The sequence below is a fragment of the Charadrius vociferus genome, unplaced genomic scaffold (genome assembly GCF_000708025.1).
Source record: "Charadrius vociferus isolate BGI_N301 unplaced genomic scaffold, ASM70802v2 scaffold738, whole genome shotgun sequence".
Taxonomy (NCBI): domain Eukaryota; kingdom Metazoa; phylum Chordata; class Aves; order Charadriiformes; family Charadriidae; genus Charadrius; species Charadrius vociferus.
Genome location: NW_009649467.1, coordinates 1486836 through 1511534, shown reverse-complemented (window position 1 = coordinate 1511534; position 24699 = coordinate 1486836). Strand labels below are relative to the sequence as shown.

General features: G+C 40.5%; 1 protein-coding gene across 1 annotated transcript in view; it reads right to left on the bottom strand.

Annotated features, from left to right (window-relative positions):
- The window catches only part of ANK3 (ankyrin 3, node of Ranvier (ankyrin G)), a 209713-nt gene that overhangs the window by 80607 nt on the left and 104407 nt on the right, over window positions 1–24699 (bottom strand). Inside the window, exons 15-24 of the mRNA XM_009889813.1 lie at window positions 23428–23625; window positions 22821–22919; window positions 21979–22077; window positions 18131–18328; window positions 15565–15663; window positions 4988–5086; window positions 4800–4898; window positions 4303–4398; window positions 1149–1221; window positions 885–947 (exon numbers count right to left, since the gene is read on the bottom strand). Of these exons, the coding sequence (XP_009888115.1) occupies window positions 885–947; window positions 1149–1221; window positions 4303–4398; window positions 4800–4898; window positions 4988–5086; window positions 15565–15663; window positions 18131–18328; window positions 21979–22077; window positions 22821–22919; window positions 23428–23625 (1123 nt within the window). The remainder of the gene's footprint in view (window positions 1–884; window positions 948–1148; window positions 1222–4302; window positions 4399–4799; window positions 4899–4987; window positions 5087–15564; window positions 15664–18130; window positions 18329–21978; window positions 22078–22820; window positions 22920–23427; window positions 23626–24699) is intronic.

Sequence of the window (24699 nt, the reverse complement as noted above, 5' to 3'; positions counted from 1 at the left end):
TGCACATCCAAACCAGGGGAGGTCTAACCTGACAGAGGATGTGGGTAGAGGGGAGGGAAGCAGTTGCCAAAGGAGTTTTAAATACTTGGGGACCACTGAAGCCATGTCAAATCTGCCCAGGAGTGAGCTGGGATAGGTAGGTTGCTAGTGCCCGTAGCTCAGGAGACTTACTTAAGATGCACCGAAAACTTTATTGTCACTTACAGATTTCATGTCACTCTGCAGGACAGATACAGGTGAAATCTCAGCTACAAGGTACTTCCTTAATACTAACACACACCAACATGTTTGAGCGCAATGCAGCATCCTCTTTATTCAGGAAAAAAGTAATCTGATGTGTTTTTACCGAATGTCATGACTGAAATATTATTTAAAAAAACCAAAACAACAAAAAAAAACCCACAACAAAAAAACTCTGAAAATACTTCTTTCCAGGCTAAGGGCCCACCACTATCAATGTAAATCAACCATTTCAGAGCTGAATTCACATCAGAATTTAAAAAACAACAACAAATTCCTTCCGCCATTCACTTTCACTATCAGCTCTTTCTTCCAAAGTGTTTTGATATTTGACCCTTTTGTCCAATATTTAATTTTTCAGTTACAACAATAAAACAATTCTCCACTTTATAGAAGCAGCAGCAAAAGAACTATTCCAGGAAAGTGGAGTTAATTTGATTAAAAAATTGGGAGTGAGACATTCAGAAAAAGTTAGAGAATTATCAGCATACCTCAAAGATTTTTTGAAAGCGTTCTTAATTGTAAAGCAGAAATTGTTAGTGGGATAATAAGAAAATTATATGAAAGGATTAATTTTCAGACAGATTAAATAAAAGGAAAAGACTTAAGTTAAATATCACTGCAATACAAAAATGCACAAATACCTTCTTCAACATCTGACAAATATTCAGCATCGCTGAGTATTTCAGGGGCATTGGCTTTACGAACTGTATGATTTAAATAAACAAAATAATTAAATAAAAGCATAGACTATCAATGTGTCAACCAAAAAACTCAATGTAAAACAATAATGAATATGCAAAGACTATATCCAACTAATACTGCTTGGTGGTTGTTTTTTTTAAACAAACATTTACAACAACAAAAGACTGAAAAATAAGCAAGAGGGCTTTTTAATTTTTTAATACCTTCATCGTCAGACATATCAAGAACTTCATTCATGGTTTCAGGTACATTCATTTTGTGCTTTTCTGTAACAGTCTGTGAAAGAAAATAAGATCATTTCAGAGTGCAGACATAATTTTTCCTAAAATTATAGGGTTTTTGAAAACTAAATGCAAGGTAGGACATATTTTTATCTGCAGTTAGCAAAACAAGATTTATTTTTTTAGCTTCTTATTCACTTTCCTTTTTATAGATGCATTGAACTATACGTTAAAAAAGACTCCAGAAATAGGCAATATTATATTTTTGTTTTAAACCATATTCACCATTTTCACAGCAGAAAAAGCATGAGCTGAAAGCCTAGAAGATGTTGATATCAAAAGAAGAAACAAATGCGCTGAAGAGAGTTTCATGTTCAGGGGTTTAATAAGAACTCTTTAAATAGTCATCTAAATTTTGAGCAGGAATATGTCATCACTATTTAAACTAAACTTTCTGAGGGAAGTATTTCTCCCTTGTCATTAGAAAAATGCTGCAATTTGGGAGCAGGCTTAATCTGTGTGATCTTTTTTCAGAGGTGCCTCAGCATGAATTGTGTGTTTTTCCCACAAATGAGAACAATTGTAACCACATGGAGGCTAAATGATACCCCTTAAGGAATTTCTGCATGAAAGACACTCAGAAGTGGTTGGTTGATTTTCATCCTGATGTTTATATCGATTCAGACTCAAAGACCAATATAAAAAGAAACTAGCAGCAGAAAAATAATGTTATGAATGCCTGAAATCTGTTCCTAGAATACCTGTGTATCCTACAAATGACATACACGTGAACATTTTTCTCTCCAGTCGGGGTACTTACTGCACAACAAGCACTGGTGAAGTTTTAGGTCACGCAGGAGACCCTGCAGAGTTACTATTCAAGGAGTGCAGTGGAATAAAAAAAATAATAAAAAAACCCCAAACCCAACAACACCCACTCCAGACCAAAAGCCACCCTCATCTTTACAGAGTTTTTATACAATATTATTTTTAACCGCCATTACTTCTCATCCTTCATATGCAAATAAGAAATCATTAACAAGTTCCGGAGGACAAAATAGCTTTTCTGTTTTCATTTATTTTAAAATATTTCATCTTTTCTCTGGCCTCATGAGTACTTATTTGGCAGTTCATGTTTCTTGGGCTACTGCTGCCATGACTTGATGTAGGCCGAAGAGCTCCTGCACGCTCAAACATCACTAAACTTATAAAAAGCCTCACACTTATTTAATTTTGTGGGAATTACTTGCAAAGCTTTTTAACACATTGCTGTTAAACTAGCAAAATCACAAGACTTTTATTTTTCAGGTGCTACTGGATTTTTTTATTGGTGTTTGAGTCTAAATTATAGTCAAATTAGCTATGTTCATCCCTGGTTTCAATAAATTTACCTTTGGGAATTGGTTAGCCACAAGCCTCAAAAATAAGTCTCAGCAGTCAAACTTAAGAGTTTTTAAGACCCTCGATTTTACATCAGATTTCAGGTCTAGACTTTCAAAGTCTGACAATTACACACTTGTGGCAGATCAGCAGCATATTCTGATTTTAATGGAAATTATTTCTGTGCTTCTCTTGAGAGTAGGTATTTGGGGTAGTATATAGACTTTTCAGCATCTAAGATTTCTTCTAGCACAATTCACAGCCTGACCCACCATCTCTCTACTCTTCTTCATCTACAGAACATAAATGATCAGTCATCTTATGCAGCAGAAACTCTCCCAGCTTCCTGCTTCTACAAGCCAAGAATGACCTTGTGATATTGGGAGTTCTTAGCATAAAAATGTGAGTTTACTTTTCCTGCAGCTACCTAGTTGTATACTAGGCAATCATTCAAGTTTATGCTACCCTGTATAATCTTCTCCATCAAATTTTTCAGGTTGTGGAAAACTATTTTGAAATCTTTCTAGAGAGAAACGTGGTCTTGAGAAAACCTAGAGAGAAGCCGTAAGAAAAAAAAGTGATTAGCTTCTGGCATATTCCTTTATATCTCATTGTTCTGAAACGCGTCTTTTGTGTGGTGGATTTTCTGTAAGCTACTGAATTATAGACCACAGCCAGGAGAGTCACAGGAAGAAAAGGCACATGCAGTAGCAGAGCTAAAATCTGCCTGTCACACCAAATGCTCATCGTATTGTAACCACCTGCTTGCACTGACAGACAACACAAATGGGTGATGACAAAACATGGAACACACAGTAACTGTTGTCCGTCTCTGATATGCCTAAAAATACATACATGCACTTACTTGTCTTTTTCTTTTTAATCAGAAAAAAAGTTGCAGAAAGGAAAAAGCAAATTTGGAGCCAATGCTCTGAATTTACGTTCTTAAGACCCAATTTGGGCTTTACTATTATGGTGGTGCACGGAGGCTCCTCACCTCACAAAACTGTTTTCTTCATAGAGCAATTTGGCAAAACGTTAGTGAACAAAAGATCTTTCTGAGAAATATTTTGGATTCTGTGAATCACCATTTTTCCGATAACAGGTAATATTTGACCACTGCTAGTCCCTTTAATCTCTCCGGGCTAACACTGCAATAAGCCTTTGTGAGAGGCAAGACAAACAAGCTGGAGTTTGTGTGTATGTCAGTGAATGAACCTCTGGGGTTGCAGGAGCTGACTGTGGCTGCTTGCAGAAGACAGCCTTTCACCATCTTTCAGAAGACGCCAGAAACTACGCAACGGGGTGGTTTTAAGTAAATTCCAACCACTTTTTAGATTGGAATAGGGTTTCTTAGGCCAAATACAAGTCATTATACATCAGTCCTTTGGAAAACCCTCTCAAAAGGCAGAAGCAGCTTCTATTTACACAAGTCTGTTGGAAGGTCTTTTCAACTACAAACCAGGCCGTATTCACGTGCTTTGTGCCCTAAACAGCAAGATGTGTGGAAAAACATGGCAGCTATGACCAGTCACTTACACTGTCCATTTTCTGCTCCGTTGGTACTCTTTCTGCATGCATCCTAATAATGTCTACTACCTTAAAAAAATATTGCTCATATTTGACTCAATATCCACTTTATCATGCTAAAAGGAAATAAGTAGAAATTAAACTGGAATCTCAGCAACTAAACAAAGCTGAATACACTGGCTTCGGAAAAATTCTTCCATTCACTACTGAACTAAGCTGTACTTACAATTGTAGTCATGGTCTCTTCTGTCACCACCTTCAATGTGTCAACAACTGAAATGTAGCCAAGTCGCTTAGCAATGGCGAGGGCAGTGTTTCCATTCTAGCAATTGAAACATTTATCACAAAAGTTGAGTGTTAGCAAGGAAAAGTGTAGAAATCTCTAATTAACTGTAAAAGAATGCACAATAAAGGCCAAATAAATGTTTGCATGTTGGTGACTGAAATAAGTATATTTTGGGTAGTAGGATATATAACTAAGGTTTTAACTCTTTACAGAAACGGGATGAAAATGAAAAGATTTTCAGATGTTTGTTGTTCTAGTTTTGGAAGACATGATAGCATAGAGGATGCAGGGGCAATGGGAATAGACTTCCTCTGCTCTTTTCCTCTCCCACCACGTACATTTTTTTCACATTTCCCTTGCTGAAATGCTTTACACAGGGTGGGACAACTGAGCCCAAGGGGGAAGCGGCAGCCTCGCGGTGGACCCCGTGCACTTACCACAGTGAGCTCGTTGGGCGCCGCGCCGTGCTGGAGCAGGACGTTGATGATGTGGGTGTGCCCCTGCTGCGCAGCCTGGTGCAGCGGCGTGTACCCATTCTGCAGGCAGAGGGAAAGGGAAAGGCTGCTGCAGGCACAGCGCACACGCCGCCTCCACTGAATGAGCGAGGCAGAAGCGGAAAACTCACCTTCGTTTTGGCATTAACTTTTGCAGAGTGTTGCAGAAGGAAGTTAACAATTTTTATGTTTCCGTAGTGGCAGCCAACGTGCAAAGGAGTGTATCCCATCTAGAATGAACGAAAGCAATTAGTAAACGTGAATATCCCACATGTCCCCCGACAAAAAAAAAAGCAGACATGAAACAGCAAAAATCCTGTTAAGCTTAATTTCTTTGGCCTATGTGAAAAATCCTCCGACCTTGGAAAAAAACCCACACCTCACAAATGTCAATTCAAGACCCGTTCTTTGTGAATTTCTCCGAATGCCTTGTATTTCTGTAATCTTCAACACATGCCACGTTGATTAAAGATTTGCCTGCCTCTCCAACGGTCAGACTGGGGCAGAGCCCACCTTTTTAAATAAATGTGTGTATAACGCCTTGCACAGTGAGCTTCACATGCCTGGTGCTCCTATAGTGTGATAATAAACAAGTAAATAAAAAAGTAAGTAGTAACAACTTTCTAAAAGCCAGGCATGCTGAGGGCTGCCTCAGCTACGGTGCAATTTGCAGCTCATCCATTCTGACTGAAACAGCCGGAAGGTAGATCTAAAACAATGCAACTGATTTGCTGGCTCTGCCAGAACAATATAGACGTACAGAAACTGGAACACCAGCTGGTGAATCGAGGCTCTATGACAAAAAGGTCTAATTTTTCATGCGTCTGGCCTTGTGTTGTAGAAACTGGAAGAAATTGCTTTTTCTTGGCAACTACAAAGATGAGAAACTTGAATGTATCCTTTTTGTTTCGACTACTTGTTTTTCATTTCTAGCGGACAGACTAAAACTGTTTGTCAACATCGGGACTCCCCCACCAAATGCTCTAAATACAACTAAATGGCTTTTTATAGTAAAGTATACACATTCTGGAAATTTTTCTAAAACTAGTTAGTAGAAGAAGAATATAACTTAAAAACCTGACAAGGTTTTTTAAAAGACTACTACTGTTTTTTAAAAACTACTCCTGGTAGCAAAGCAGGAGTCGCTAGGCTGACTCTGAACTCTCTCACTTTAAAACCCACATATTTAAAATAAGTCAAACAGCATGTTGAAACCTGTTAATTGTAATAAACACTTTAATCAACAGTTAACATTTAACATACAATGCAACAAATCAAAGAGGACCAAAGCTTGCTCTTGCTGCTCTTTTTATAATCTCTTAGTCCATAAGAACACTTAGCAGTTTTGAAAAAGTTGGACTTGAGATGCTTAATGTATCAGAAATTATTAGATTATCTTTCTTGAAGTAATTATCTTTTTCTGCCTTATCTTCCCTGCAAGACAACACTATCTCTTCTTCCTTAACAAACATAATCAATCTAGAGCTGTGCTAAGGATAGTTCAGGAGACGGGTACCTCTAAACGGGACACTTGGTGTTTTACTCCATGGCACAGAGAGAGGCCACTTTTCCTCAGACCTCCCCCCCCCCAGTCACACTAACAGCTTGATGGCTTTCCAGCAGATGCTTTGCTTGGCTCACAGAGATGGATTGATGGGCTTCCCCCTCTCTTCAAGTGAGTCATCAGGATTCCTTTCCCCTTACAGGTCAGGTTTCATGGGCCTGCTTGACTGGATCCGAGATGCCAGAAGGGTCATCTTAGCCAGTGTTCACATGGGGCTTCACCATTTTGCAAGCAGGATGAAACTACACTGCCAGTGTAATATGTCCTTTTGCTACTCTGTGGGACTTCCAGTGTGGTATTGGCCACATGCTCCATCAACAGTTTTTATGGAAAAAATCAATTGCTAGGCTGTAAAAATCGTATCTGATCTGAGGAATGCAAATACCCTAAACACATGGTAAAACACAGTACAAACATGCACTACTGTTGATCTACAAGAATTCTGCTTTCTGAAAAACGGTAAGAGGTGAGGCTGCCTGAGATCATCATTCCAGTGGCAGAAAGGTCAGTTATAATATATATGAGGAAACACAACCATGGTGCATGTCTTGGTTGCTGGTAGAGTGCAAAGCAGCCACATGGCCAGAAGGAAATTATACTACTTGGGACTGAACAATCTGGAACTAGATCCAAAAGCCAACCTTGTGGGTGGAAATGCTGAAAGATGGGCTGGTCTTGTATTGACCAGGGTCTTGCTGCTCCCATCAGTGTTTAAAGGTGAAAAAGTGCCTTTGCTTTCCTGCTCTGAAAAGAAAAGCCTGGTGCCCAAGAGATAGAGGTACACAGGGAGTTAAAAGCTGCAGCCTGTCATCCTTCAGTTGTACATCCATGTCAGACAACCGGGTCAAAAGCACTGAGGAGAGAAGTCCAAGGTCTGGGGTTCAGGAGCCAGTACTACACCACATGTTCAATCCATTAGGTCAAAGCTGCTCAGAAGAAAGAAAGAGAAAACCTCAAATGTGAACTATTTCCACTGGAGGGAAGTTTCAAATGTCCACGGGTTTAGACACACCATTTTCTTCATGTCATTTTGCCTCAGATACTACTGCACACAAGGTTACCTAATTTCAGTTGTATTAACACATGCTAGGAGATGGTAGCTATGCCAGTTACTTTAAATTAGGGTGTGTATTTCTTCTTCAGTTAATTATATACTCCTTGCCATCTAAAGAAACTACTAGCTTTGACAACTAGGATGAGTTAATCATTGCAAGAAACCACGCCGGATCCAAATTCCATTGGCATCAGCAGAATGAAACTTTCCGTTGACTTATACGAACATTGGATCAGATGATAAATGACTACAAAGTACTTTTCACACCGAATAGTTGTGCACAGTGGTAAAAGCCTGAGCGCTAGCTGAAACGTAATCATCATGAACTGAACCCTAGGACCTCATCTTACAGTTACTGTTAGTTTAGGGTTGGCCTAATAGCTTCCTCACAGTGCCCAGTGTCTGAATCTGACAGGGCTCCCTAACCTGGCTTGAGTCTTGAGTCTTCAGCAGAATGCTGAGCATACTCACAGCCATGTACCTCAAAGACAGCTTCTGTGGTCCCTGCTCCTACATGTCCAAACATAAACTCAGATTAAAACATGGCCAAACTATCAAAATATCGGTTAAAAAAATACTGTGAAATCTCCTCATACAAGAACTTAATTCCTTTTCTCCCCCTTCAAAATACAGGCCTCTTAACATGACCTGCAAGGTGAACAAAAATCAGACATCATAAAACCAACTGGGGAGATGAAATCCAAAGTCAAGGGCCACCTGCTGGGAACCCCTGCTAATAACCCTAAAACATTAAAATCTGGAGAGTATCAGAGAGCTGAAACCAGCTGATCTCAAATTGCCCTTTGAAGTGATCTGTAAAGGTTCCTCTCTCCAGCCTGTAACGACGAATATTGAAGGAGGAGCTATCAAATCCCTGATATTTACTGCAGTACAACATCCATTTCCTTCTACAAATGGTATATACGAAAATTTACATGTGGTACCTTCATAAACGACTAAAGGAGTAATTATTGATGCTCTTTGTCACTCCTGACCAGCCTGCTGTTTAAATCGGAGACTAAGTGAAAACTTTTCCTCCTTCACCTCCAAATGTGTGGTAGAAATCATGACATTTCCATGGTGACATGGTCATTATTCTCCCTGCTACAACTCTTGGTGTCCCAGAGCTGAAGCTGAAGGATGCTCCTTCTGAAGGTCTTGGTGCTGCTGGCCTGGTCAGGTATGGCAGCTGGAGGTGCATGCGCTGAAAGGCAGTTTCTCTGTATCATGCAGGGAAAGGCATCTCAGGCACCACACATGTCCTGAGTAGCAATGTGGGCACCTGCTAGCCTGGTGGCAAAATACCAGCTTCCTGTCTGAACTCCCTGGAGGGGACTTGGAGCTTTCTTTTAAGTTTGCCATACCCTGTGGTGATCTCACGTCATGTCACGTTTGATGAGGCAGCGCCTAATGCAGCACACAGTCACTGACAGCAGAGCGACAGAGATCTGATGCGGCAGGTCACATCTCACTGGGCACGTTAGACCTCATCAGCCACCAGAAGACATCTCTCATGTTTATAGTCAGCAATGTTTGTAGTCAAGGCATTGGTCATAATAAAACTAATTAGCAAAATGCCCTTTTAATGCCTGAGACCTGGACAGCATATCCTTTGCTTCTTAGCTACAGTAGAGATTCCTGCATTCAACTGTTTCTGGCTCAGGAAGGTGTAACATTTATATTTGCATCCCAACATCCTCATGGAAAACAGATATTCTCTTAACTTTTCTGAAACACTCCAACTGGCAGATTCTGCAATTACACAACCAAATTAACTACAAAAGTAGCAATTCTCATAGCTACTTGAGTTTGCTACTTTCATTCTCTATAGAAATGTGTCCAGAAGGCTAAAATATTTTGCTTCAAAAGCTATTAATAATTAAAAAAACCCCACCCAACAACTAAACAAACCCACAATTATACACATTTCTGCACAGCAGTTTAGGTTCAGAGTTATATTTACTGGCAAAGCGCCTAGGGACTTAGTAGGCATCCTAATATTAAAAAAGTTACTTCCAAGAAAAATCAGGGCTTTTTTTTAATACAGCTCTAATGTGCATCACCTTCTGGCAGTCAGCCGCCATGCTGCTTCTAGCTGTTTTAAAGAATGAGCAGCAATATGGGAGTTAGCAGCTGGGAAGGGCTTACCAAAAGCCACAAGAATAAGTGCCAAAAAAAAAAATAAATCAGAAATACTGTGCTTTTCAATTCTAATGGAACACACAAACACAAAGCAGCCCTTATTCTCCTGCCCTTCAATTTTTTTGAGGGAAATTATCACAAGCCTTGTATATCATGTCAGTGAATTACTTTAATATCCTCCACTGGTAATAACCATAAATCTTAACAGCTTGAATTACTGCATCTTTCTAGTCCTGCTGACTCTCAAGCTGCTCTGTTTTTGTTTTTCTGCTGCAAATGTCAGACAACGAAGGTACAGTGTTATTGTTGATAAGGCTAGAAAATGCTCTAGATCCAAGGAACACAAAGGCATCCAGCCTTAATCGAATGAAACAGGCAAACCTATATGTACATACACACTGCTTTGCTGAATCAGGGCCTAACATATTGCAGTCCCTTACAAGGGTTTGTTATTGCACATTATTAGGCTGGGAATTTCCACACAAATGTCTTGATAACAACTGAGCACGTACCAAGAGCCAAGGTGAGAGAGATAATATACCATGAAAACATGCTGAAGATATCTGTATGAGTGTTCGTTCTGTATGAAAGCGCTTCTTCTTGATAGCCCTTCCCACCCTTCCTGCCTCCTTTCTATCTCTTTCTGCATCTGAAAATTAGATATTCCAATGGAAAATTGGACTGCTGTTACGAATCACTGTAGCACTGAGGCTGGTATGGAGCTCCTGTCAGAATAAGGCAGGCAGACCTGAATAAATCTCCCTAAATAAACCTGAAATAAAAGGCCCAACTCAACCTGCAACAGAACATCATGACCTCTCAGTCACCTTTAGCTCCTACCAATACTACGGTTTCAGGAACAACAGACAGTTTAATACTGGCTTTATTTTCCAGACCATCGCCAACCAGGCACTGTGAGACCATCGGTTCCCCCGGCAGAGGCCCAGCACCAAGTGCAGTGTAGCAACTGTTTGACTAATGACCTGCACTGAGATCAAAGCTCCAAATCCTGCTCTTCATCCTTGACTGAACCAGCACACTTCTCTTGTCAGTCTTCCTTTGCCAGTCCATCACGGTAATGCTGCATCCTACAATAACACTATCCAATGGAATAAACAGTTGAAAAATGACATGTGGAGACCTGCTGAGCCATGAAACAATATTTACTCCTGCCAATTCCCAGCACAAAACCCCTGCAACAAAGGCAGCATCACATGTACCAGCACAGCTTTTACACATTCAACATGACCATCAGAGAAGGAATATCTGCTCGGAGCCATGGCTTCAGATTGATTTTTAACTCCCCATCTTATGTGTAAGATGAGTACTCCTTGTGTTAAGCATGATATTGCATAACACAAAGTTTCAGCATCAAAAACTCTTTTTATATCTGAATATCTAAATTCAAATACCAAATGTAATGTCAGAATGGACAAAAACTGCTGTCTTTGCAGCAGGACGCTAACATACCTTCAAGAACAATAAATTCAGTTTTTAAAGCTTTCTAAACGTGAAGGGTTTTGGAGCAGCTTTGAAGCTTCACTATCTGAAGGGCATTTTAGTGTTGCTACTTTTCCACCATTCTATTATTTGCTTCTTGAATATTAAGATAAGGTGTTTTCTGTGGCTTATCAATTGGAGCTCAGTCTAACATGGCTAGGCTTAAAATCACATAACAAAATATCATCTTCAAGTGGCAGAAACAGCCTCGTGGCCTCTCAAGCACTAGTTCTGGCGCATTAAACCAGTGTTGTTTACTCTTCAGCATTGACTGAGACAGACTCCTGCAGCTCTGGGATTAGAGACTATTTAGTTAATTGATGCAGCAGAACCAGAAGGATCCCATAACACCATCAATAAAAAGACTTCAAAACCAGCAGCTACTCTTCTTTTCATACCTTTTTCTACAACAAAGTTCAGCAAAAAAATTTCTTGGGAGGGAAACCACCCCAATAGAGCCACAGTGGCAACGGTTCAGGTCTGAGAGTAATTTTGAAAATGCCCATTAGTTTTAGAGCCAGAACTGGTCTTAATCATACAGACTAATCTCCTGCACTAGAGATTTTCTGTAGTATTGGATTTTTTTCTTCCCTGCCATAGCTTCAAGATATAAAATGTGTCTCTGCCCAATCTTCTCCTCTAATCACCTGAAAAACCCCAATTGTGTGTGCGGCCCTCTGAACCTGAGCAGGAGTAAGAACTCCCATGTGTCAGAATTGCAAACTCTAGATGTTTTCACAGGGAGTAAGTTATATGCGAATGATAATTAAAGAACATGCATCAGAGGTGGAAGATGATAGCTTATTGGTCCCTATTCCAGAAGCTGAATGATTTGCTAAGATATTAAGTATTCTCCCTCTATTGACAGATACTGTGCTGGAGTGACACAACCGATGGTTATTAACCTGGGAAAATGATAAATATTATAAGGAGAGAATCTAAACAAAGAAAAAAGATGAAAGACTACTGAATAGTCATCTAGACCACAGTAACTGAAGTAACAAAAGTGAATTAATGTGAAATGGAGAGAAGAAGACATAAGGTTAGTGGTAACACTGCTGGTAGCAGAGATCATCAATATAATGCCACTCTAAGCTGTGCGGCTTCACTGACTTTTAAGGCACGGACGGCCACATCTCTGCCACTGTATGTCTGAAGTGAATCTGAACAGGGCATGCTGGACGGTATCATGCAAACCTGCAAGCACAGCAACAGTGCTTCTGAAGCCAACTCAGCTGTTGCTGTATCTTGGTGCCCAGTGCCTCTGGTTTTAGAGGCAGAATGCACAGACCTTTTATTGCCATAGAACAGTTAATCCATCTAAACAAGAGAGCTTGTAACTACAGAGCTGCTATTTTACATGCCAATCATCTGAACTTCACCTGCATAGAACATGAGGTGAAGGTATGGCAGTTCTTACAGCATAACACTTTTCCATCATTGTAGAGGTTCAGAGCTTATCAGCTCTTTCCTTAGGAACTCAAGGTAATCATCAGTTTATCTAGAAACTATTCCAAGCTAAAATACACGGTACTGCATTGGCACTTTTCTTGTATCACAGGCGGTAGTGAGTGGATCTCTGGCAGACAACCTCCATGCGGCTGACTGTGTGGAGCCTGGAGGGCTCACTGCTGCACAAACCCGGCAGATGGGACTCTGCAGAAGCCAGTGAATAAAAGGATCAAGCTCACTCCACTCCAACACAATCCTGCAAGGCACGTGGACGCTTTCTTCCTAAGCAGCAGACAGTCCCCTACAGCAGAGAGGGCAAATTAGCATGGTAGGCAGGAGGACAAGCCATTGTGGGTGTTCTTCACCACGGAGGCCTACAGGATTGATAATGCACATTTTCCCAGACAGGTGATCTGTTACATCACAAAGTAGTTCTGCTTAAATACACCATAACTGTGCCTGACCTATGAGTCCCTGCCCCATTTCCTGACAGCTAAGGGAAGCAAATGTGTACTGGGAAACTGTTCTTTACCTGCACTAGTTACATATATAGCCAAGGAATGAGGGTGAACAACAAGGGACTTACTGTTGGCTTCTTTAAAATTATACGAGCATTACTGATGACAGGATTCCTCCCACCGGCTGGCTTCTGTCAAATATGACTGCATTTTTTTCTCCCTGTGCGTGGTTTTACCTACTGACTAGTTCAATTTGCAGAGATGCAGTTAAGAAATTCAGCTCCACCCAAACATCTCTGATAAACTGAAATCCCTTTTCCGTGTGTCTCTACAGAGTCACATGCCTGCTCCACCACATTACCACCCTGCCAGGCTTAAAGTTCAGTACAGAGCTTGCGCAACGGCGCCAGGCTGGCCCTGAGATCCAACAAACATGCCCTGCCTCTCAGCTGTGACAGTATCTCAGACGTTTCCACCATGCTAATGTGACGAATAGGCCACTAAGTCCAGAACTGGATCCTATTTGGACACTGGAGAGCAGGCAACGGGAACACGTGACTGCCTGCACCTGTCAATGCTAATGTCTCCTTACACTACTTACTATTTGTGGGACAGAGAAGAGTGAGAGAAAGGCAAACACTCACAGACAAGTTCTACGGGCTAGGAGGCAATTCAGCTCTGACCAAGTTAAAGAGCAAGTTCAGCAATGTCTTCCTACCGAAACCAGAACCAGGTAGGAACTATATCCAGAAAGGCAACCACATACATCTGAGGAAATCGTGCAAAGAATGAAGCAGGGCAGATCTCATCTACTGGTGGATGATTTAGCAGATAAGAACCCAGACTGATTCATCTGCAAAATACAGCCTGAGTATATGTTACAGAAGTATAAAGCTGGAGAAGCTCCTGGGACTTCAGCAGAACTATTTCAGGTTCATGTCAGAATAATGTCACTGAAAGCAGTAGCTGGTACAGTTGGAACTACACAGTAGAAAAGTCACATAACAATAACTTTTCCCTCTACCACGGATTATAATGGGCTGAGCTGCAGCCAGAGGTGATGATGGATTCAGCCCTTTCTGAGATGTCAGTGTGATGACAGACTGATAATATTGCTGGACAGTCTGACACACCCGGGCATTTCTGGGATGCAAGCACAGCACCTACACTTGCGGCACACACCTAGCAGGGAGTTGTGAAAGCTGCTACTCTGCACAAAGGGTGCAGGTCCGATTGTGAGACCTGGTTCATTTAGCTGATTTCATCAGCTACAGTCCAAGTATTTGATCACAACTGATTTCTTACCCAGCTAAAGGAATGACTCCGAGATCTACACAATGCATGAAGAATGCAAGTGTAATCAACACTGAGATCATAATCGTTAAATTCTAGGCACTGTATACACCATTAGGGAGCATAAACCCATTTGTACACATGCTCTTGGAATTTACTCATGACATCGCTCTTAAAACCAGCATGGTAAAGTGGGAGGCATCATTGCTTGGGGTCTCAAAAGCCCTCCCCAAGCACCTTGGAAAGCCAGGTCTCTTATTTAGGAGTCCAAATATTTACTTTAGGCAAACCTATTTTTAGGCAAGTAAATTTGGAATGGACCATCATTGCATATATGTATTTCATATTAGATAACAGCGATAGAGAGTTTCAAATTTGTCCTCAAGAATTAAACGTTTCATCTTTAATATTATTTCTGAAGGTAGAGTAGAGCAATATTTACTGACAACCTGACAGGTTAATGTTTACCAGCAGAAGAACAATGATCTAGTCTGAACCCAGGACAGCAGAAAAAGGCAGTTCCCTAGAACGTACCCATATGATGAAATAGCTCACCTCACTATGCTTTGCAAAATAAAGCAACTTAGAAACTCAGAGGCATCCAGTCATGAAGACTAAGTCAAGCTGTAGGGGTAGGGGGTAATCTTTACAAATGAACAATGGCTTTACTTGCAGAATCATGTCTATGGGTGGCTAATATCAGCTCAGGGAAAGAAGAATACTTCATTTCACAAAATTTCTTAAGTCATGGGAAAAAGTATTAATCACTTAATACATGAATGCAAATGTTTGAAGTAATAGCTCTCCTGTGGTTTGTTTCTACTGTCAGCTGAATTGAAAGTATACATAACGTAAAAAATACCGAAAAGCAGATGAGAGTATGCATCTGGTAAAAGATTATATGAGTCTCTGTAGAGAGCGCTCAAGCTTTTCTGAAAGTTTCCTTACATAAAAAACAGATCGATGCCACCTACCTTCAGTGAAACACAAGAGTAGGATACAAACTAAATCTATAAGGATCTAAATATTTGCCAAGAAATAAGCTTACTGCTCAAAGACTGAGCATAACACCAAACATTCAAGTTTGCATATCTTCAGTTTTCAGAATACATTCTATAATAATTTATTACAAGGAATGTTACTCTGCTGTTATTTCAGTTTCACCCTGAAATCAACTACTATTCCAGTCTACAGGCTCACGCCTCCCTGAAAGGAAATAATACATGTTGACAGTTGTGTTCGTACCTTCGTCTGTGCATCAACGGCAGCTCCTTGGTTGACAAGAACCTCTGCTACATTGACCCTGTCCTCTTGAGCAGCCAGGTGGAGTGGCGTCAGTCCGCTCTGTAAATTAAAAGCAACAATTAACAATCTTCAGAGAGGCATGTGAATACTAAAATGCAAATTCAGGTATCAGCAAGACTCAAAACAGCCTCTGGAATTTAAAAAAATTATGAATTCCACTTTCACTGTGTAATATGCTTTCTAATCACAATTGTTGATTTGCAAGAAAGTACCATTTGAGAGCCAGGAAGGTAATGTTTCTTTTACACAAGGAACATTTCTTCATGCGACATTAAATGTGGGAAAGCAAATTATATCATTTTAAGAAAAAGGCGCAAAGTATTTTTTTACCTCCTGACTATTTCACTTCCTTAGACTGAGTAAGATTTTAAAAGAAATATTGACTTATTGTTTACACTTCTACAAGTTTCCTAGAAGTAACATCACTAAGATTTATCCTTGCCTTTTACTCCTCTACTTGATCATTTTCAAACACAAACAGAAAAGATAAGATTACATTTCTCTGAGATCAGGTCCATTTCTCTCCACCCAGGGAATAAGCAGACTTGCTAGATGACACGTACTGACACTCTTACTTTTTGGAAAGCTCATTATTTTTCTTATCTGAAACTTGAGATCCAAAATCCTTAAAACCTCAGAAAGCTATGCAACTTTCTGTCACATAAAAGACCTCAGGTAAAAGAGGTAGATGAGAGAATCTGGTGATGGGATGTTGTTAGGAATGGGAAAGGATATCCTTTACTTGCAAATTACAGTTCTTCTCTCCTCCTGTTCCTACTGCCTTTAGCACCAGTGACAGAGGAGCGGGTGGCAGCAGTTGGCACATCAGGCAGGAACACTCGATAAGTTCCCTACCCTTGAACCTAAACTCATGTCCACAGTGCACTCGCTACAAAAGGTGTTATTCTGAGAGCGTTCCACTGTACTGCACTTGAACATGCAGCCTGATGACAATGCAGCTTAGGTGGGTCGTGTTACACAAATATATAACAGTAACCAACTGTAAATTGCCTAATGGAGCCTAGATATTATGGGCCAAACCTTCTAAAAAGATATAATAAGTGCTCCGTGCCCACACTGGGGCTCTGAGTATTCAGCTCCTAATCATTCTGTGGATCCTGAAGAAAACAAATATTCTTTTTATTCCCATTGCAAAATTCAAAAGTTAGTGTGCTTTAAATATTTGGCTTCAAATGTAGGTGCTGAGCTCAGAAGAAACATGCATCCTTAATTGAATACACGGGAACCTGGTCTAGTCCCTGCCTATGGCAGGGGGGTTGGAACTCGATAATCTTTAAGGTCCTTTCCAACCTAAACCATTCTATGATTCTATGAACTATTTTCAAATGGTGGTACTATCAGTATAATAAGAAACTAGAGATTACAACTGAACAGTAACAGATTGAAGGATGTTGCAGGTAATTAACCTCTGGTGGAACTGAATCAAAATACCAAGCAGCTGCAATTACGCTCTCTGTATTAGCCTCAGCAGCAAAACCATGATAGCCAGTGCGACGCAGAACGTGTACATGGCAAATTGCCCTGTGGGGATACAAAGCACATCCTGCAGTGCTTAAGTCCACACACTTGATTGAGATGGGGCAGGAATCAACATCTGCAAGAGAAGTTTTCTGAAGGAGGGCCCCAAAATAACCAAATTGTAAAGTTAGAAACAGCAAAACACAGCAGCTCTGTGCAGCATCACCCACAGCCTCAGAGGACACCGAGTCTTTCTACCTGCTGAGAATAAGAAATATTTTCGATGAAATATTTGTCTCTTGCCTTTCTACTTTAGCCACATAAATCCATAATGAACCTGCACTTTACAACATCTCTGATGTCTAGTGGGGTATTTAAAGAATTAAGGCTGCACATTTGCTGGAAACATTACTATAGTGCAGACTTAATAGCCTACAAATTCATACACATAGAAACTAAAGTCTACCACCTTCCCTTTTCTGCCCACAGGAGAAATTACACCAAAAGTCACTGTGCTCTAAGGAACACCCCCTGGGGAGGAAGAATAACTTATACTAACGAACAAAATCTCAGACAACCTTGCTGTTATTATCCCATTAAAAAAAAAAAAAAAAAGAGCTTCTCTTAACAAGTTAGTTGTTACCATTGCTTAATGGGCAGGCATACATCTAGAGGCTCATAAATGACACGCACCAACCTCACAAACTGCCAAGGGCAGGAAAACATTTTTTCTCTGGGCATGTTTTGGCAGACTAGCATAACATGGAAGGAAGGGAGATGGATTAAAAAGTTCCTCTGCAGCATGTGCTGTCATCAAAACTTGGGTACTACAAAATTCAGTTCATTCAGTGTGACACAGCATGCTGCATACTGCTTCTTTGCTAGAAGAAATGATGTTTATTCAAACACCTGTACTGGTTTTCAAAACATGCTGAATCACAGTGGGCAAAATGTAATTGCAGGCCCCTACCCCTTCTCATCACCATGTTTGTTTATTGCCTTCGCACCAAGCAGGGAGAGCACTTACCTTGTTGCTGAGATTGACATTAGCATTTCTAGTAAGAAGCAATGACACCATGTCCACGTGGCCATCCTGAGAGGCAAGATGTACAGGGGCAATACCCTGTCTGGTTACAGCATTGGCATCAGCACCATATTCCAGCAGTGTAGTTGCTATGTCCATCTGGTTTTTCTTGGCAGCTATGTGCAGTGGCGTATAGCCGTTCTGTCAACAGAAAGCACTTCATCGCAAGCTACTCATTAAACAATGTGATAAATCACCTTCCTGTACCTACCTGACTCTATGAAAGTAAGTCACAAGTTCTAAAAATTCCATCAAACGTAATCAAATACAATATTAACTAGTTGTACAAATGAATGTATCAGAACTTTCAGCAATCTGATTTTGGAAGTTCTGCTACAAATAGGAGGATTCTGAAAGAAACTTTCAAATTCAGGAAACAAAAATCTGTTCAGAAGAGCACAACCTATAGCAATAAGAATTTGAGTTTCATTTCGCAGACATTTGCTACTTTTCCTTAAATATACATAAAATCTTTAACGAACAGAAAAGCAGGATGTGTGTTCATAACTCAGAACAGCTGTTATTGTTTGGGTTTTTTCCTGTTTCCCCAGTGTGAATGAAAGCATTATGTACATGAAATATGGCCTTTCTTGCATCATTTACCCTAAACTTACTGCCAGGGTGTTTCCATTCAGATCAAGGGAAAATTAAAGCATAAAGAGTCTTGCATTCTCTATTTGCTTATTCCTTCCAATATATTTACAATTGAGCCCACTACTAAAAATAGAAATGCAGTATCTATTGCATGATAAAATTTTATAATTGTAAAAAAGGATAGATTTGGCAGAAAATAGATAAATAGATATAAAGAATAACTGATTAGCATGCAAATACCAAAACACTAAGGTATGACCAGCTTTTGGTACAGATTGCGAGCCTGTTTTATCAAGAACTTTGTCTTTTAGAAATGTATTAGCCCTCATTTTAAAGCAAATAGCAAACGTGCACACATATGCATGTGACTAAGGAAGAAGGTTGGAAAGGTGAGACCCTCTGCTCATAAACCATTTTGTACGGTATCATAAGTACCATGTGCATCTCAGATTACACAGCCCAAGAAAATCTATCTAAAGGCACAATGCATTCATCTGGCTTGGCTCCTCCCTGTGCCCTGTGGGGCAGCAGGGCTGGATTATACGGGAAGGCAGGTCACAACAGATGCAGGGCGATGCAGGTAGGAGCAAAGAATAAAAACACAGAGGCACAGAAATGATTACAAGAGAGCTTTAATAGTAATCTGGAAGCGCAAGAGACAGCGCTAACTCCACATGGAAAAGGTTCTGTAACTTTCAAAATTCAATTCGGATTCAGTTCAGACCTTAGATACTAAGATATTTCAAAAGGACACCTGGGAAACACAGTGCCACAATTAATAAGGGAAGTATAGGGCCACTGAGTTCTCACATTGAAGATAAAATGCTTCAGGACAAACAAAAAGAATCCTCTCCCTTAGACTTCCTGCACGAGACTGACACGTAAAACAGCCATTGCCACGTAAGCACCAACTAAATCCTAAGTACTATGTGTGAATTCCTGCGTATATGCTGAACTGCGTGTTTTAAATGGAGCTCATGTATACTTTGTAAAATAACAAATGCAGTTTTTAAGCTTTTTCCTCAGAAATGGGCACACGTTACTTTCAGTGGAATGGAAAGCAGCAGGTTGCCAACAGAAGGCAAAAAGAGAAATGAAAAACAAAAGCTGAAATTCAGCTCAGTCTGCATCTTCTCATGACAAGGACTGCACTCTGTCACTACACATAGATGCAGAAGGGAATCGAGACATTTGGAAGGAAGGGGATTGGGTTATTCTGGCTACCAGGGAAAAGAGATAAAAAAGGGAAAAAAGGTTAAAGATGAAGGGACAGAGAAAAACTGAAGCTTTGGGGAAAAGGGGAGATGAAGAGAAGCATTGTAAGGCAGATCCCAAATTAAAATTAGGCACAAGTCTAATTTTGGCCAATGAAAAAGAACGGTTCATCAGAATAACCATTTGTATCACCGCACTGTACTCTGATACGGCCACTTCCCATACCCTTTCACCGATCACTCTTCAAGGGAAATGCTGCGGGCCAGGCTAATGAACCAATCCTAAAATCAGTGTTAAAGACAGGAGTGTCAGAGAAAAAGCAACTGCTGATGAAACTATCCGTGGTGCCAATGACGAGATACGTCATAATACATTTATTTAGTAGACCACATTTACAAAAGAAATGGGAAATCATCTCCTGTTACCAACATCATCTTTCAGATGACTGCACAGTGGGTGCCTAAAGCAACAAACACGCTACCGTTAATTTTATTTAGTATTGATGCTCTACTCAGCGTTGCTGTGGCTCATTTGCTGTAGAATACTAACAAATGCATTCTTTTAGGAAGACTTACAGCTGGCACTCGAAGACCTAAAGTGGCAGCCGCAAAACTGTTCTGTTACAGATGGGGAAGCTAAGGTGACCTGACCCGTGAGTTTGTGTAATGTTATACCATAGTCTATAGTGCCTCCATCTTGGTTTGGACTTCCCGAGCCCTTGGCAGTGGCTGCTGCAATCCCTGTCCCTGCAGGATGCACAGCTTCCACTGGCAGTTTCTTTCAGTGAAAACTGGGTCAGTGTCTTCTCATCCCCTTCAGAAGGCCCTTTCTTCCCCACAGTGGCATTTAAGAGTGCTGTGTTGCAGTAGGAAAGATCAGAGATCACTCCAGTTCACCTCCTGGGGCATTGCTCTGGCAGATGGCCAGTATCGACATTATTGATTTTAGACTGTGCCGTTGCTGCTGGCTGTCCGTGTTTATTTAACTTCCCTCTCTTTTGCACTATAAGCTCTGCGATCTACCGTATGACAGACTCCATCCTCTTCTTTAGCCATGCAGAAGGCCTCTGGTGTTATGGCTGCATTCAGTCATGTGTGAGAGGAAGGCAATCAAGGAGAGCTGCCTGTCTGTCTACAATACTGGTTTTTCCGCTAGCTCTCCCTTTTCCACAGTGTTTTTTTTGCAGTGATTTTAGGAACATAACTGGGTTATTTCAGATGGGGTATTTACACTGCATTTACCCCACTAGAACCTACATATGCTTCCACCTTGTTTTACTTACAGCTGCTGTCCAATCGATTATTGATCCATACATAAAACGAGGATCCACAAATATATAGACACTTTAAACTTCTCTACATTCTTTCAGAACTAGAACACATTTAAATGTTTATTCTTTCACATCCCCTGAAAACTTAGACTGTGTTGTCTTGCCTACAGTAAATTGCAATCAAAGCAGAGCTGTGGCTAGTTGTTTCATTTTCTCACCAGTACATTTACACTGTGGTAGAAGTATTGTGAAGCACAGTACTAACTACATACTTTGTACTGAGAAACATATCACACCTCAGAAATCATCCTGTGGCACAATACAGGAGAACTACCCCTATTTAGCAAGGCATTAACTCTAAGCTTGCCCTGCACAGACGCTAAGATGCAATGACATAAAGTTGGCTGGCTTGGAGACGGTATCAAGGAGATGGGACAAGTGAAAGCAAGGCTCCGTATTTGCCAAGAGTGACCTTTATTGAAACTAGAGATTTAAAATGTTTCTATGTCTATATTTGCTTTTTTACTGCTATTTAATTCGCGTGCAGAATTATTCTAACAGCTTTATGCGGTTGTGAAACATTAATAAACAAGGTCACTGAGACCCCTGTAATTGCAAGCATATACAGTCTAGAAAGAATAGAGGTAGACAGGGAATAAAGTGACAAAAAACCCCCTAGGTATTGTTCCCCCAGAGTGACCAGTACTTGTACCTTGGCAGATGCGTGAGGTGAAGCTCCCTGGTCCAACAGTAGGAGTGCCACTTTTTGATTATCGTAGTGTGCAGCTACATGCAGTGGTGTTAAACCGCTCTAAAACACATGCAGAATAAACAAGTGCTGTTACAGACTCTCTCCAGGGAAAACTTAAGAGTTTGGAAAATTGGAGTAGATAAGGTGAAAAACACACATTTGTTATTCATTTGGGTATCCAGAGTCTTTGGTAATTTCAGAATCAAAAAATAAAACAGAGATTTGAAAATCCTTACTGATCTGTGAAAGCCCTTTTCACTTTTCCAAGGGAAGATGAACAGAGAAGCATATATCTGTGCTAACGCCAGGACAGAGCAGGTAAGGAATTTTGACCCTGAGGTCACACCCTCGGCAATGTTTTTCTTTTACTGCAGTGGATAAATAAACTGTCCCTTGGATCTGTAAAAATCCAAGCTGGGCTGGTTTAAAAAGCTTGAGATCCTACTGGGCTTTGTCCGCTGTCATGAGAGCTGGGGGAGCAGAGCCAGCTGCCTGAATACTCTGACAAGGACTGTAAATAATCTGGGCAGGAAGGTCGGGGAATGGTTTGTCTCCATTCCCCTGCATGGGTACAGAGAGGACATAATTTTGTTGTTAATTAATAACAATAAAAGTCACTTTCGTCAAGAGTTTGCTGACTCTTGGCAGCCCCAACAAGGACTGGAATATTGCATGGAACCCATTCCAGTTAAACCCAGGCTGTGGATACTAGTGCAATGGTAAGTAGATAGAAGGACATTATTAGAATATTATGTGCATTTAGATATTTGCTGTGCAAGTGGCAGTGGCTTCTTCTGTCTTACCTTCCCAGAAGCATCAGGAGATGCGTTCTTCTGAAGCAGGAGGTTGGCTACCTCAATTTTCCCATATTTTGCAGCCACGTGTAGAGGAGTAAATCCTTTCTGTAAGAGAAAGCAGTTATATAGCAGCCAGGTGCACTCGTTTTCAGGGCAAGGTTTGTCTCTGATCAACAAGGATACTGTTGTTTCCATCCATCCCCTTACATAGTCCTGAGTACAGGCAGCTTCCCAACTGCCCCGGCAGGTCTGGAGGCCTTCTCTTGCAAGGCAAAGCCTATATACATTAAAACAACTGTAAAAAGGGAAGAGTCACTTCCTTTCTTCACACCACCAAAAACCCAAAGACAACGCTGGGTAACAGCTTATCAATTTCCATCAGGAACTTCTGCCCTGCATTCCTTTCATGCCAAAAAAACACGTCTGATCACTGGGATATATTATACGTCAGGCTCTGAGCTATAAGCATGAAGCTTTGTGCCCTTTTAACAAAATGTAGCTTGTTCTTAAATTATTTGTATGTGTATATGACTCTTGCAGCATTTAGTTCACAAGTAGCACTTGCTACAGGTATATTTTACTATTGAAGGTCTCTCTTTTGCAACTGCCTTACCTTGGTAATGATAGATAAAGATGCACCATGATCCAAAAGAACAGAAGCTACATCTTCATGTCCTTCTCGAGCAGAAAGATGCAGGGGCGTGTAGCCAGACGTCGTCGCTGCATTTGGAGATGCTCCTTGCTGTAGCAGCTGCTGTACTATATCTGCTTTTCCCAGTCGAGCAGAAATGTGCAGTGGTGTTTGGTCATCCTAAACATAAAGAAAACAACATGGTCCTACATAAGAAAACTACAGCTTATATTTTGACAGAAAGTATTTGCTCAGATTCTATCGCTTTTCAAAATTGCAGACGAGCCTTAATTCTACTGAGGTCTTACCTAGTGAATATTGCATGCTGGCTTTCTCTTTGTCATGTAATAAACTGTCTTTGTTGATGCATCACAAAATATTCCAGACAGGTACATAATCCATAACCGTAAATAAACTGATCTATTTTCTTAATCTGGATTTGCCTCACTTTGCTTTGCCACTAAAGTGCATTGAGCTCCCTGTTGAATTTAAGACCTTTCTTAAAATGCAGCAAATGCATAGCTCTGTTCCTCACATTTTGATCTCTTTTATGATTCCCACCAACATTTAACAACTCAATCAGCAACCTAAGGTGCTTAGCATATTATTACCAAGTAACTTGCATTAAATACCATATTTTGTGCTTTTTTACTGGTGAACAATTTGTTTGGTATTTTGCAGACAACTTTACAGTGGATGTAATTGAAGATGGTGCTGAAATACACTGTTGTTTTCTCACTGCTCGTTCAGAACACAATAATCCTAATACTCCAAAGTATAGGGGTTGCTCTGTTATGAGTCCTTCTGTTTATTTGTTTTCCTTCAGCGAAAATATTGTGGTTTTTTGTGACCTTGTTCTGAGCGTCTAATAGATAATTTCTTCCTTATTCGTTATTTGGGTTTGTATTTTTGTCCTCCCCATTCTCTGTTGTACAATCTTTGGATTAAGCACACTATTGCAACAGTATGGCCAACAAAGACCATGACTTTATTTTTTTCCTGTTCCTCATAAATCAATAAATCAAAATTCAAACATCTTTCTCTCCTCGTTTTTCCCTGCTGAATTTCCTACCTTTTGCACACTGCTACCCCACATCCTGCAGCAGAAGAGTTCTGAGGTGTTCTCTGCTAGGGAAGACTTTTGCCCATGCCCATCCTACAACACTGATTTTACACTTTTGGGACTCAGGATGAGACACTGTCAGGATGTGAATGTTGCTTCTTTACAGGGAAATTCTCTTCTGACTGGCAGAG